At 39.9% G+C, this 15,377-nt stretch overlaps 1 protein-coding gene across 23 annotated transcripts in view; it reads right to left on the minus strand.

Moving 5' to 3' along the window:
- The window catches only part of NFIA (nuclear factor I A), a 371,362-nt gene that overhangs the window by 41,479 nt on the left and 314,506 nt on the right, over nt 1–15,377 (minus strand). For 21 of the 23 annotated variants that reach the window (XM_036444066.2, XM_036444065.2, XM_036444064.2 and 18 more), the window contains one exon: nt 15,183–15,348. In XM_036444066.2, coding sequence (XP_036299959.1) covers nt 15,183–15,348 — 166 coding nt within the window. Of the gene's footprint in view, nt 1–15,182; nt 15,349–15,377 lie in introns of those variants that run through there. The other 2 variants (XM_045584535.1, XM_045584536.1) reach the window with 1 other exon arrangement.

Genomic DNA, 15,377 nt, shown 5'->3' on the forward strand with positions numbered 1-15,377 from the left:
AGGGACATTTATTCTATAGAAAGCTACGTTCTGGGGAAAATCAAGGACACAGGAAAAACAAGGGAAGGAAGAAAGAAATTCTGACTCATCTTCCATTATTGTAGCTACAACAGGCAGAGAGCTCACTATAACAGGATGTAGTTCCATAAATGATATAAGTTGCATCTGAGTTTCCCAAAGGATCAGTGGGATAAGGGAAGTTCTAGTGCGGAACAAAAACCTCAATTGAAACTTTTTATTAAAACAACCACTTATACCATCATGAATCAATTATACATGCACAGCTAAGAGCTTTCAACATGAATATAAAGTCAAGTAAAGGGGGCAATGTGGTAATTAGTTATATATGACTGTGTTTATGCTATTATATCACATTCACAGCTTTCTTAATTATAATCTTTGCCTTATTTACAACAGCAACAATCAAATGCTACAGGAAGAGCCTCAGGAAATCAGGAAATCCAGAAAATAATTTTCTGGGAGGATTTCTGCAGGAATTTTTTTGGGATTCTGGAGGAAAGTCCAAGGCATTTGAAGATTTTCTGATAAAGTCAAGAGGGAAATCAATTTGCCTCTAGAATTTTACTATAAAAGTCTTCAGGGCAACCATGACTATTAGAAATCAAATTATTGCTTACTTGGCTACTTCTGAAACAAAGTGCTTGTTGTTTTGTTCAGCAGCCATTTTACATACAGGAGCAATATCACCATGGACCATTTTCTTGACATTATGGAAGAACATTCCTATAAGAATCTCCCACCAGCTTTTATTTACACTAATCTGATAATATTTTCCCTCTCTCTAATGCATTTCTTCACATTATCCAAGAATCTTAGTTTGGCCTTAACCACAATGGTAAATATCAAAATTCTAAACCAGAATTTAATTCCACATGAAGAAAACCCCAGCTTTTTGTGTTATCCACTTATATGTATTGCTCGTTCTATATATAATCTTCACTTAGGGTAGTGATTTTCAACTGGTGTGCCACAAGAATTTTAAAATCATGCAATACCTGACTATTTAGTCAGGGGCACTGACCTCTCTTCCCTTACTGTCAAACAACAACAACAAAAAATGACAACAGCCAACACAACAATCGCCATCTGTTGTGAATGGATCAAAACAACTTTTTTTTTGGTTCAGATTGGCGAAAAATATATATTTTGGTGTGCCACAGAATCTTAGTAATTAGTTTATGTGTGCCATGAGATAAAAAAGGTTGAAAAATCACTGACTTAGGCAGTACAAGTCCTGGTTAGTATGATCAGCTGGGGGAATGGCTCAAGAACAGTTCTTTCTTTATAAGCAATAGTTTCATAGGACTTCTGAGAGTGCTGGAGTCTATCTCTAGGGGATTGTAGAGAGGGCAGGGAGAGTGGCAGTGGTCACATTAGCATTGCGCGCGCGCGCGCTCTCGCGCTCTCGCGCTCGCGCTCTCTCTCTCTCTCTCTCTCTCTCTCTCTCTCTCTCTCTCTCTCTCTCTCTCTCTCTCTCTCTCTCTCTCTCTGCCAGGTCTTCTACTGAGCATTATGGCAGATACAAAGGTGAGTAAGACACACTGCTTTCCTCAAAATGTTAAGAGTCTAATGGGGTGAGATGAGTACAGAAAATGAAAATAGCAGGACCCAAAAGTAATATAAATAAAAGTCTGTGGAGTTTAAAGGACAGAAAAATAACACCTGGCAGGAGAACAGCAAAAGCTTTACAGAGAAGATGGAGATGGCTTCAGAGACAGGCTGGAAAATATGCGTTGGCTGACAGGTTCGGATGGATTAGCGGTCGCAGAGGAAACAGCACAAGCAAAGGAGCAGAGGTGGGAATCGGAGGCATCGATCGTGGAGGGAAAGGAAAAAACAGGAGACGTTGCAAATTACATTTTGCCATATAGTAAGGGAATATAACAATTTAAGGATACTATTTGCACATGGAGGGTGGAAGAATAACCGAAGACACAAATTTTCATTCTAAACATCCTAAGACAACTAGTCGTCTTACTACTCTAAACATTTTTCCTTTATATCCCAAATATCAATATACCCTCACCTGTTCCCTTGTTTTCAGTAATTCAGACATATTCACATGTGGGGAATTTCCCTCTAAAAATAAGTAGTCAAACATTCAATTGCACTCCAATAGATTTACTGGGATTTTACTGCCTTCCCAGGAATGTGCTAGTTATTAGACAGAAGCAATCAAACCAAGTTTAGGAATGCGGACTTGGACAGATCTCTGTGTTCAAATGGTAACTGCAGTAAATGTTCACCAGGGACACCTGAGAATGCGTGAGGCAACACGCAGCTGCAAACTGCAACAGTGAGATGACAAAGTACCTAATGCAAATAATTTCTAGAATCTTTTCTTAATGCACTATGATGTTCTTTAAAAAAAAAAAACAAACGGACAACCAAACAAAAAGCACTTTGAGAAAACATTCTTATCTAAAAAAAAAAAAAAAATGCAGAAACTGCTAGAAAATAAATTGATTTCTAAATGAAAGCCACTACCATGGAACTCACTGAAGAACTTCAACTGCACTATTTTTTGCAAGGTCACAAAAGAAACGCTGGAGGATATCGGAGTTTCTACCTTCAGAGAAACCTATTGGTATTGACAAGTTTACGGGGCCAAGTTAGCATTATTAATATTATATAGCCAAGGGAGTACAGCCCGTGTTACATTTGATCCAGTCCTCAGAGACTTAGAATTCCCATGTGATGGAATAGATGTAGTCAATATCCAGATGTTTGAAATCTAGGAGATAACCACACTGAATTTCCATTATTTTGATCACATCTGTGCAGTCAGTTACCTCATTCTATAATCCCTGAAAATCTTTTGTCTCTACAAACAAGTTACCAACAACAACAACAAAAAGGCAGCCCTCAGGGCAAGGAATTAAAGCCTACTTATCACTAGTAAATTATTAAAGAACAACATACCCATGAGCTATCTTCCTGAATTCTAACTTTAATATATTAGCATTACTTAGCATGTATAGTAACTATTTACATGACACATCTAATGTGCCAATAGTTCACAAAAATCATGATGAGAATCAATTTAGCCACATGGCCTTTCTCTGATGGAATTTATACATATATTAAAGATCCTCAGAGCAAGGTAGGGGTTCATGATTTGGGGTAATACACGCATAAAGGAAGGCACAAGACAATTCATGTGTGCAGACAGAACTTGTAAACTGTATGTGCCCTAGTAGCATAGAAATCTCTGTGCTCAGGAGTTCAACAGACCTGAGTCTGAATCCTGGTTTAGTCACAGTTTCCTCTTTTTTTAAAAGAGGGATGACAATTCCAATTTTGCAGATTTAAAATATTAATCAAATGCAACTCAGGTAATGCATAGGAAAGTACCTATCGAAGTGCCTGCTTTTCAATAATTATTTTTCTTTATCCTGTGAAAATTTAAACATTAAACATTTGGATTGACAAAAACCGGTTTGGATCAGTGGATAGAGTGTCGATCTGCGAACTGAAAGGTCCCAGGTTCGATTCCAGTCAAGGGCATGTACCTTGGTTGCGGGCACATTCCCAGTAGGGGGTGTGCAAGAGGCAGCTGATCAATGATTCTCTCTCATTGAATGTTTCTAACTCTCTATCCCTCTCTCTTCCTCTCTGTAAAAAAAAGTCAATAAATATATTTTTAAAAATTTGGATTGTGCACAGGAAGGAATACTCTGCAAAAGTATTTATGAAAAATTGTGATTTAAGATAGTGCACTTGTATTCAATGGGTTCCTAAAGCAGAACTTATGACCAAATAATGGCTACTGAGAATGAAAATGCTAACTTTGTACTAAATTCTAGACTATCTGTGAGACTATCTAGACTTTTTACCAGAAACAGCACACATTTTGCTATCATATTCAAAGTTCAGGTTAGTGTAGTTAAAATCTAGGTATATAAAAAATTGTCAAGGCTTTTATAGGATTTTATGGACCCACCCCCTACTAGCTACCACGTGTGTGAATTTTGGTCACTGTAATGATTAGTGATTAGGAAAATGTAATACCTATTGAAGTGCCTGCTTTTCAATAATTACTTTTCTTTATCCTATGCAAATTTAAACATTAAAAATTTGGATTATGCACAGGAAGGAAAACTCTGCAAAAGTATTTATGAAAAATTGTGATTTAAGATAGTGCACTTGTATTCAATGGGTTCCTAAAGCAGGTATTTTAAAAAATAACAAAATCATTATATTTAATATAAAATTCAATAATACTTTCATCCTCATTGAATAAGTACCAAAGAGCTATCCCTAAATAAACAAGTTTCTGTCCTTTGACACACAATAAAGTGTGTGTGTGTGTACATATATCCCCCACTCTACAGCAGTATTCTATACACACTTCTTAGCACTGACTTAATATCATTCAAAGATTATTCCATGAATCCATATAGACCCATCTCTTTGTTTTTAAAAGGTTCCTAATGTATATCATGTTGGTGAATAAGTAGGCATTACCAATCTTTTATTAAAATCAGTGTTGCAATGAATACTTGAGATATGTCTTTACTTACTTACTATATGCATGGCTTACATTTAAAATTTATATCCTATGTAATAAAGAAGTAAAATTCAAACTGACCATCATGCCCTTGCACAAGATGGCCACCCCCATGTGGTCACAAGATGGCCACCACAAGATGACAAGCAGGGTAGGGCAGTTGGTGGGTGATCAGGCCATCAGGGAAGGGCAATTAGGGGCAACCAGGCCAGCAGGGGAGGGCAGTTGGGGGCAATCAGGGCAGCAGGGGAGCAGTGAGGCATCAATCAGGCTGGCAGGGGAGTGGTTAGGGAGTGATCAGGCTGGCAGACAGATAGCAGTTGGGAGCCAGCAGTTTCAGATTGTGAGATAGATGTCTGACTGCCAGTTTAGGCCCGATCCCACATGGATAGGTAGTGAGATATCCCCTGAGGGGTCCCAGATTAAAGAGAGTGCAGGCTGGGCTGAGGGACATCTCACCCCTCTCCCCAGTGCATGAAGTTCATGCACTGGGCCTCTAGTATGTATGTGTATGTATGTATGTATGTATGTATGTATGTATGTGTGTGTATATATATATATACACACTAAATTGTCCTCTGAAGGGGCTGAACTAACTTTCAGTCCAACAGTCCTGGAGAATAAAGGAAATCTGCCTCCGTTGACATCTCCTATTTTTCACCTCTTCATTATTACTGTTTTATCTCCTTCCAGATTTCCCCCTCTCTTCCTTTCCCTGATAATAGGAATTACTCTCAGCAACAGAAACCAATTCATACTAAAGTATAAATGTCCATTAACATCTTCCTCTATATTTCTCTCATAGAGTTTTCACTGCCACCAAATGGAAACTTTGGGCTAAAGCAAACATTCTCATAGGATGTTGTGGCCAAGAGTATGAATTACATCAAGGTGGCTGGGTGTGAATCATGATGTGGCTACACCTGGCTGAGTGATTGTGAGAAAGTTATTTTTCTCTCTTTCCTTGTCTTTCTCAATTAAGGTATTTACATTTTAAAATACCAGTATTTATTTCATAGACTTACTGTGAAATTTCAAATAAGAGAATACATATTAAAACATTTTTAAAGTGTTTGACTATTAGTAAAAGCTCAATACTTTACTGTTATTAATTTCAGACATAGCAGGTAGTTCTGGCTCCTAGGTAACCAGAAATCTTGTCACATTGCTTTGTACTTAGTGTATAGTATGAGGAAGTAAAAAGAGATGGGAAGGTCTGTGTTTGAGTCCCTTCCAAGCCTCAAGGAAGCACAATCTTGGGAAAGTAATCTCCACTTTCTAATCTTAATTTCCTTGTCTATAAAATCCTAACCTCACAGGAGTCTTAGGAAGCCAAAGAAAGAATGGTTATGTGTAAAAGAGCTTTGCAACAAAAAAAGCATTGAACATATGTTAATTATTATACAAAAAAATTTCCATTCCAGTCAGAGATTATTGTTATATTTAGTTAATATTCATTCATCAGAGATATAAAAATAAGTAATAAAGGAAACTTATTACATGTTTCTACTTTAATAAAATTCTATTTAAAAAAAATCAAAAGTTCATGGCTAAAAAGTCATGGACTAAAAAGCTTATGCATTTTTAAATTAAGTTTTTGTGTTTCCTACTTAATTTTAAAAAGCAAAACATTAATTCTATATCTTCCTTCATGATTCAAACATGTTTTTTCTTTCCTTTGTAATTTCAGGCTATAATGCCAATTTTCAATTTCTTTTCTGGAAAAGTCCATTTTTATAGTGTGATGTTGGTGTCAACCAATATAAAAATTGGATCTTACAATACAATTAAGAAAAAGAACAGTGAATTTTGAACGACCATACCACAAATAGACCCAAATGTAATGAGTTATTTCTTCTATTCTTGAGCTGTTGTCCTCATTCATTGTATTACATGTTTGAAAAAGATTCCCTTACCAATTAATGAGATGTTGCATATGGAAAAACTCAGTAAACTGCAAAGAACTGCAATAGGCAGGATCCTATATAATAAAAAGCTAATATGCAAATCGACCAAATGGTGGAACAACTGGTTGCTATGAAGCACACTGACCACCAGGGGGAAGACACTCAAAGCGGGAGCTTCCCCCTGATGGTCAGTGCATTCCCACAGCAGGAGCACTGCTCAGCCAGAAGTCCTGAGTGGGGCTCACAGCTGGTGAGCACAGCAGGGGGTGGTGGGAGACTCTCTCACCTCTGCAGCAGCACTATAGATGTTATTCTGCCAGCTTAGCCCACTCCTCAGAGGAGGTGGGCCTAAGCCATCAGTCAGATATCCCACTGAAGGCTTCCAGACTGTGAAAGGGTGCAGGCCAGGCTGAGGGAACCCCCCACCTCCACCCTTCATGAACCGGGCCCCTAGTGTTAATTTCATGAACTGGGCCCCTATGTTAATATAATTCATTTCACCAGGAAGATACCTAATAGGCATCTCAAACATGGTGAAGCCAAATTTGATTCCCACCCCTCACCCAGAACTGCTCTTCCTGCCATTTTTCCATCTCAGTTCATGGCAAGTCCATCTTTCCAGTTGCTCAGGTCAGAAACCTCAAAAGTTACTGCTGATTTATCTGGTTTTCTTTTCTCAACTTACATCTAATGAGCTAGTAAATTCTATCAACTTCGCCCTTCAAACACTTCTTACCACCCCTGCAGCCCCTACATTGGTGCAGATCACTAGCAAATCTTGCCTGGATTACTGCAACAGGGTGCTCCCCGTATTCATTTTCTCCATTGTATTTATTTATAATTATTGGTTGTCCCCTCCCTCAAGAATGCAAGCTCCACAATGGAAGGGGGCTGTCTGTTTTGTTCACCTTTGCATCCCTATGCTAGAATAGTGGCTGTCATGTAGAAGACACTCATATTTACTGATTAAAAAAAACACAAAAAACCCCCGAGAGCCTCTTAACTGGTCTCCCTGCTTTAATTCTTATCCCCCCCCCCCCCCCCCCACAATCAATTTCCAACAAAGCCTTCAAAGTGTTTCAATTAAAACCTAGGTAATCACACTCTGTTATTCCCTGTCTCACTCCCAGCAATTGCCAAAGTCCTTACAATGGCCTATAATGGCATTTGTCTTCTGAGCTCCCAAACTCTTGAGCTCTCTGACCTCTCCTCCTCCTACTCTTTCACCCACTCCCTCACTTTGTTCTCACCACTCTGGCCTCTGAGCTGTCCCACGCTGCACTGGCTGTTCCTTCTGCTTGGAAAACTCTTCCTATAGTTCCATGGCTCACTCTCTCATTGCTGTTCAAATCTGAGGTCCATTCAAATTTCCCTGCTCAGAGAGGCTTTCTCCTACCACTCTGCTTATAGCTGTGTCCCACCCCCACTACTCCTCCCTTCTGCTTTATTTTCATATGTAGCACTTTCATATCACCATCTTAATAAAATAAAACCTATTTTTTTATTTTTTACTATTTTGTTGCCTGTCCTCCCTCTCTAAAATAAAAAGCTCCATACAATCAGAGATTTTTATCTCTTTCATTTCCTGCTGAATCATAGCACCTAGAACACTGCTTGGCATGTAGTTGATGGTCAATAACCATTTACTAAATGAATGAAAGAACTAACATCTTCTCACTGGGCATCAAAACCCACAAAGGTAGTTAGTCAGCAGGATTAAAACACAACCATTGGGAATTACTCTATAGGTTATCCCTTCTATTTGTCATGGTATCCTAAAGAGGTCCAGCATAGTATATCAATCTTTCTCCAAACAAATCAACAGTACAACAGCTGTCCTTGAGAGAGCAGAACTGTTACTGGCACCCTTACTTCTTTCTTTATTTTATTTATTTTTTTTTGGGGGGGGCACAGGTAAGGATTTTCCCCCATTATAATGTATTTATTTCATAAGCAGATTTCCCCCCAAATCTGCCTTACCCTGTCTTTCTGGCCACAGTTGCAAAGTTGAGTATTGGTGCCAGAGGCAACTGATTAGTTTAAAAATACATACTCTGCTTTAGGCTGGCATCCATTTGTATTTCATTATAAGAGGATATTGAAATGATGCCTTGGACTTTTAATTGTCTACAGCACAGCACATCTGTTGCCCCAGTCTGTCCTGACACTCATCCTGGGAGAGTGGCTAGAGCAGTTCTAGTGTTATTCCCATTAACAGGTAGGGGAGTCTAAGCCCAGAAAAGTTGGTAATAAGGAGACCCTGGGCATTATTTCCTACTTTTACCTTTAAACTCTTTTAACTTGAAAATCAAACTTAGACATACTGTTGGGTGTTGAACATCTGTAGTTAATACCCTGTCATGATGTTTCTTCTGGCTAAAGCTAAGCTCTAATAAACTGATAAACAGGATCCAACCATCCTGTGGTTTTAATTTCTAAGAAGGCACATAATTGATGAAACTATATTTTTGCTCTAAATTTTTATCCAGTGGTAATCCAATTTTAGACAAATCCCCAATCCACAAACTGGTTTCTGAAGAAAAGTTCTGCCTTCTCTCTCAGACACAAAACACCAGAATGTTATCCCTACTAAATGTCACCCCCTCCAAAAAAAACCTTTACCTGATCGATGTCTTAACTGCTCCCCTACCGGACTGATCAATGCCTAACTACTCCCCTGCCGGCCTGATCATCCCCAACTGCCCTTCCCTAACAGCCCGGTCACCCCCAAATGCCCTAACTGGTTTAGCTCAGTGGATGGAATGACGGCCTGCAGACTCAAGTGTCCCAAGTTTGTTTCCGGTCAAAGCTATGTACTTTGGTTGGCGACACATACCCAGTGGGGAGTGTGCAGGAGGCAGCTGATGGATGTTTCTCTCTCATAGATGTTTCTAACTCTCTATCCCTTTCCCTTCCTCTCTGTAAATGGACCAAACTCCTTCCCCTAAGTCCTCCTGTAGCACTCATGTGTGCCGTTATCCCATGTCGCCCATGAGAGCCATCCGTTTACTAGCAGTTTCCCTCTATAAATCACATATTTCTTTAGAGTGGTATTAATTATCTCTGTATCCCAAGCAGTTAAACTCAGTTATTGGTTCATGACAAGTGTTCACTATATGAAGGCTGAATGAAGGAAGGTAGACATTAAAGACAAATGTTAAAGGAGGAGGTGAGAGCTACTTAACGCCCATTATTTCTTCCCTTGCATACACCATAGTCCCTCTTCTCCCTCACTCATTGTACAGATTGGAAGTAGAAAATGGACTGTCCCACCCCCTTCCGTGCCTCTCTCATATAGGAAGACAGGTGCTGGCAGGAAGCACATAGCCTTCATATCTACATGGAGGGTAGATCATATATAGCAAGGCCTACAATGATACAGCACTTCCAGTGATTGGTAGATTTGTCTGTGTGATTTGGAAGCACATTTGTCCAGAGTTATAAACTATATTCTCTAATACTAGAAGCTACAACCTGGTCTTCCATCTCATTTTTTCTTGCAGTTTATTTACCAACTAAAGGCCCGGTGCACGAAATTCATGCACTGGGGTGGGGGGGTGTCCCTCAGCCCAACCTGCACCCTCTCCAATCTGGACCCCTCAGGGGATGTCCTATCCCTGTGGGATTGGGCCTAAACAGGCAGTTGGACATCTCTTTCACAATCTGGGACTGCTGGATCCCAACTGCTAGCCTGCCTGCAGTTTGATTGTCCCTAACTGCTTCTGTCTGCCAGCCTGATCACTCCCCTGACCACTCCCCTGCCAGCCTGATCGATGTCTTAACTGCTCCCCTACAGGACTGATCAATGCCTAACTACTCCCCTGCCGGCCTGATCATCCCCAACTGCCCTTCCCTAACAGCCCGGTCACCCCCAAATGCCCTAACTGGTTTAGCTCAGTGGATGGAATGATGGCCTGCAGACTCAAGTGTCCCAAGTTTGTTTCCGGTCAAAGCTATGTACTTTGGTTGGCGGCACATACCCAGTGGGGAGTGTGCAGGAGGCAGCAGATCGATGTTTCTCTCTCATAGGTGTTTCTAACTCTCTATCCCTTTCCCTTCCTCTCTGTAAAAAATCAATAAAATGTATTTTAAAAAAAAACTTTTAAGATTCCTCCATATTTGCCTGGCTGGTGTGACTCAGTGGTTGAGACCCCAAGCTGCAGGTGTGTGTGTGGATCACTCCTTGGGGAGTGAATTTGTTTTTGTTTTTTTATAAAGGGTCAGGAGGGCCTCTGGGCAGCATTCTGCCAGGCCATTTATGTTGCCGGCTCTCAGTGGCAGCCCTCCCTGGAACTGGGGGACTCCAGCAGGGCTTAGAGGACTCAGCGCCACCATACTGTGGCTATGGGAGCCTTCATTCTTGACTCAGAGTGATGATTAATTTGCATATTACCCTTTTATTATATAAGATTGGTTCAGAAATCAAGGTATAGGAGAGGATATTTTGTGGGCGTCCTTAAACCCCTTCTCAATGTGGACCAGTAGGTGTTGAGATTTTTGATTGGAGACATTTCTCCTATGCAATGACAGGCCTCCCAGACTATCACTGTCACATTGATAAAGGAGAAGATAATAAATGATATGTAGCTGCAACATAACACCTTGTTGTGAATTCAATAAACCGTAAAAAAGCCCAGAAGTAAAGGGCTATATCTATGATGATAAAAACCTTTCTATGTCATCAATAGAACATTTTGTTTTGTCTATATTTCTAGAATCCTATGATTCAAAAAGTATAAAATTATCTCTATCAAACTTTAGGCCTCTCTCTAGACAGTCTCCTTTCTCTCACAACTTTTAAACACTGTTCCTATAAACATGTAACTATGCTAAATGAATTTTTAAACAAGTCAGAGAAATAACCTCCCCCAAACTCTATTTAAAATCTAGTCACTGGGGATATTGGCTTACAGATTGGCACTTCTTCCCAAACTGTGAAAGAGCTTTTGAGGCTGGGCATGAGATGATGATAAGTTATCTTCTTCTTCTTTTTTTTTTAATTTAAAAATATATTTTATTGATTTTTTTACAGAGAGGAAGAGAGAGGGATAGAGAGTTAGAAACATTGATGAGAGAGAGAGAATCATCGAGCAGCTGTCTCCTGCATATCCCCTACTGGTGATGTGCCTGCAACTAAGGTATACGCCTTTGACCGGAATTGAACCCGGGACCCTTCAGTCCCCAGGCTGATGCTCTATCCACTGAGCCAAACCAGTTTTGGCAAGTTATCTTCTTATACAAGGCATTTGTTTCAATCCAAGGACTGGAGTTCAGAACAGTGGACCCAAAGGGCATGGACCTGATCTCAGTGCTGAATAGCTTCTACACATTCTAAAGGCATATTTCACCATTACCCAGCCAGCCTGGCGCCTTCTACGGATAATAAAATGCTCCAGTTGATTTGGCAGTGGTGCTTATCATGGCTGATTTCACACAATCCTGCAAGATAGGTATTGTCAACCACATTTTACAGATGAGAAAACTGTGATTCAAGGAGAAACTAATAATTTAAAAGGTGGGGATTCAAGCCCCTATCCTTTGGACTTTAATAGCTGCACATGGTATTTCTGCTCTTCTGCAAGGAAAAGTCCCAGCCCCATTACTAGATAAAACACAATGAATGCATGACACATTGAATTAAGAGTAAAGTGAGGATATGTTTATATAAAATAGGTAGAATATTACTAGAAGGTTTTTAAAGGACTATGTCATTGTCCTGAATAGACAGGGAAAAGTAGAGCAGAAAAGTGGGATACAGAGGCATGTGGCTGCCAATCTGTAAGCCAATATCCCCAGCGACTAGATTTTAATAGTTCAGGGTAGTTATTTCTCTGACTTGTTTAAAATGTTTACATTAATATGCAATAAGAAGGACACACATATGAGCCTCTTCTCAGAAGCTTCTTTCTAGGCTGAGCTTCCAAGATCTGTAGACTAAAACCAAGCCTAGTCTGCTTCCTATGTCATTGGACACTCAGGGCTTTCTCCTTTGCGAAAAGTGTTGAACACTTTTTACCAAGAGAAGTAAGTCTCCCAAAAATTATCCCTGGACCCTCAACATTTTTTTCCTGTAAAACCAGAATCCATGATCAATGCCATTCACTACTGCATGTATTATCAAATTGAATAAGTACTAGATAACCCAAAGCTTACTCTCAAACACATGTCCAAGAGGGACTCTAGACATTTTGATTCAATGTCCCCAGAATTAAATCTAATGAACACAGTATCAGCAGAGGATTATCGGGTCTAGTCATAATTAATGTCGTTTTTAAACATTCGTTTAAAATCTTGCTTGGCGTTGACTTGTATTGACATAACCTTCAAACACGCGGTATTTACAGAACGTGTGAAGTGCAATTAACAAGTTTTGCTTGAAAAAGTTTGTGTTTGGTTTGGTTTTTGTTGCAAAGTAGGGCTAAGAAGATGGCGGATGAAGAGCATATTCAGCACTGCATGCTTTACGAGTTCCAATTAGGAAGAAAAGCAAGTGAGGCTGCAAAAAACATCTGTAGTGCTCTTGGTCAAGATGCAGTTAGCGCCAGAAAATGCCAGCATTGGTTTGAGAAATTTCGCGAGGGAAATTTTTCGTTAGATGACAAGAGTGGTCGAGGCCGTGTGTCCAATTTTGATCAAGAAGCTCTTCAAGCTCTTTTGGTGCAAAATCCTCAAATTACCCAACAAGAGCTTGCGACAACTTTAAATTGTTCACAAAAAACAATTTCCAATCAATCACGTGCACTTGGCAAAGTCCGAAAGTTTGGAAAATGGGTTCCTCATGAGTTGACTGACAACAACCGTAATCAAAGAGTCACAATTTGCAGTTCGCTCCTCTCTCGTCAAAACCATTTGCCGTTTTTAGAGCAAATTGTTACCGGAGATGAAAAATGGGTGCTGTATGTTAATTTGAAAAGGCGGCCTCAATGGTTGGACAAAAATGAGGCTCCGCAGCCCACGCCAAAACCTGACTTGCATGCGAAAAAAGTGATGCTGTGTGTTTGGTGGAATTTTAAAGGAATTCTTTATTATGAACTTTTACCATCTAACCAAACCATTACAAGTGCAGTGTATAGTGCCCAATTGGAAAGGTTAGCCCAAGCTTTAAGAGAAAAAGAACCCGCGCTGATTAATCGGAAGGGCGTAATTCTTCACCACGATAACGCACGACCGCATACTGCAAGAATCACTGCTGAAAAACTGCGCCAGTTGGAATGGGAAGTTCTCCCTCAACCTGCATATTCTCCTGATATTGCCCCTTCCGATTACCATTTGTTTCGTTCTTTGCAAAACTTTCTTCTTGGAAAAAAATTTAATAATGAAGAATGCCTCAAAAATGCATTGACCGAATTTTTTGCATCAAAATCACAAGAATTTTACAACAGAGGTATTAAAATGCTTCCTGAGCGTTGGGCACAAGTAGTAGAAAACAACAGCAACTATATTGTTGATTAAATTTTGTTGTATTGTTTAAATAAGTTCGATTTAAAAAAGAATTAGAAAAAGGCATTAATTATTACTAGACCTAATATTTATCCTCTTTGGCTGTTTCCCACCTGCACCCAATACCAACACTAAAATGTAAGGAAGATGAGAGGTCTGACTCATCATTCACTCTACTCTTCTAAGTGGTAGCCCAATTCTGAAGCTTGTGTCTCCTCTATTCAGCTTCTATAACTGCTGCTGAAGTTCTTGATTTTAACATTTCTTTCCTGATATATTCTAATAGTTTCCTCAAGTAGATTCCTTGTGTCTAGTCTCACCACCTTTGAAGATCTCCTCTTCTTACAGTCACTGTCACAGTTCCTAACCTTTCCTACACACTCCGATCCCTCTGTAAGCTTAAAGGAAGGTGCTCATCACACCCTTTGTCAAGATTAGGCAGTTCATCCATCATCTGAAACTATGCCTCCAGCCATCATTATTTTTTGTCATTGTTCCAGATACTAATAAAAATCAACTTTGTGTGGTCTATCCTCTTGTGATCTCTAAAATGTCAGAACTGTTTTCCCTCTAATTCTTCAAGTAACAATTCATACAATCCAAAAAGGTTTTGAAATCCTATATTGTCTGACCACACGTTCCCAGATGATTCAGAGAAGAACAAAGTGTTCTTTTCTCTTTCCATCCACTTCTACCTTTTATCTCCTCCCCCTTCTCAGCCTCGCCAACCAACTTCCACAACTACTAGCTCATCAGATCACTTCTGCCAGGCTCTTACTTTTGGTGAATGTTTAATGTACATATCTCTGCATTGCTACTTTGGTCTAAACTTTTTTTCCTTTTGATGTGTGAGGTGTATAACCTTCACATTCATCAAGTGCATTTATCTGGGACTGTAAATCACTGGAAGGCTGGGCTGTACAGAAATATGAGGAAATTTTTTGCTAATAAAGATTCATTCAAGTAGGTTCTGTTTGATGATCCTGAGGGTAGCATTCAAAGCCACTCAAACGATATGCACAATTTAATAATTTTAATAATTCATAACTTGATTTCAGTCCTGGGAATATAGTTATACCATCTTATCCACCCAAACACCCAATTATTTCCACATTTGGAGTAGTTGGTTGTACCCTGGAGTATTGTTCATGTTGATCTGGTCTTGGCTCTGCAAACTCATCCTATGACCATGGTTGGGGATCTGTGACTATCACTAGAGTCTATGCAGAGAGACTAAGCTTAGGTGTGGATCCAAGTGCACAGAGCCTCATCAGTGAGCGCGGCCTTGTCTCAGCCATACTTACTTGGTGAGGTGGGGGAGGCTGCACCTCCTTCTGTTGACGTGGTTGGAGGCTTTGTGTCTGGCACCGGCAGAGGCACAGGCCTGGCCATTGGTGGTGGCGGCGGTGGTGGCAACATTGGGGTGGGAAGGAATGGGTTGTGCACTTTGCCTTGGCTACTCCCATTGGGCTACAAGGGTGGAAACAAAACAAAACACA

The sequence above is a fragment of the Pipistrellus kuhlii genome, unplaced genomic scaffold (assembly GCF_014108245.1).
Source record: "Pipistrellus kuhlii isolate mPipKuh1 unplaced genomic scaffold, mPipKuh1.p scaffold_m20_p_2, whole genome shotgun sequence".
NCBI classification, from domain to species: Eukaryota; Metazoa; Chordata; class Mammalia; order Chiroptera; family Vespertilionidae; genus Pipistrellus; species Pipistrellus kuhlii.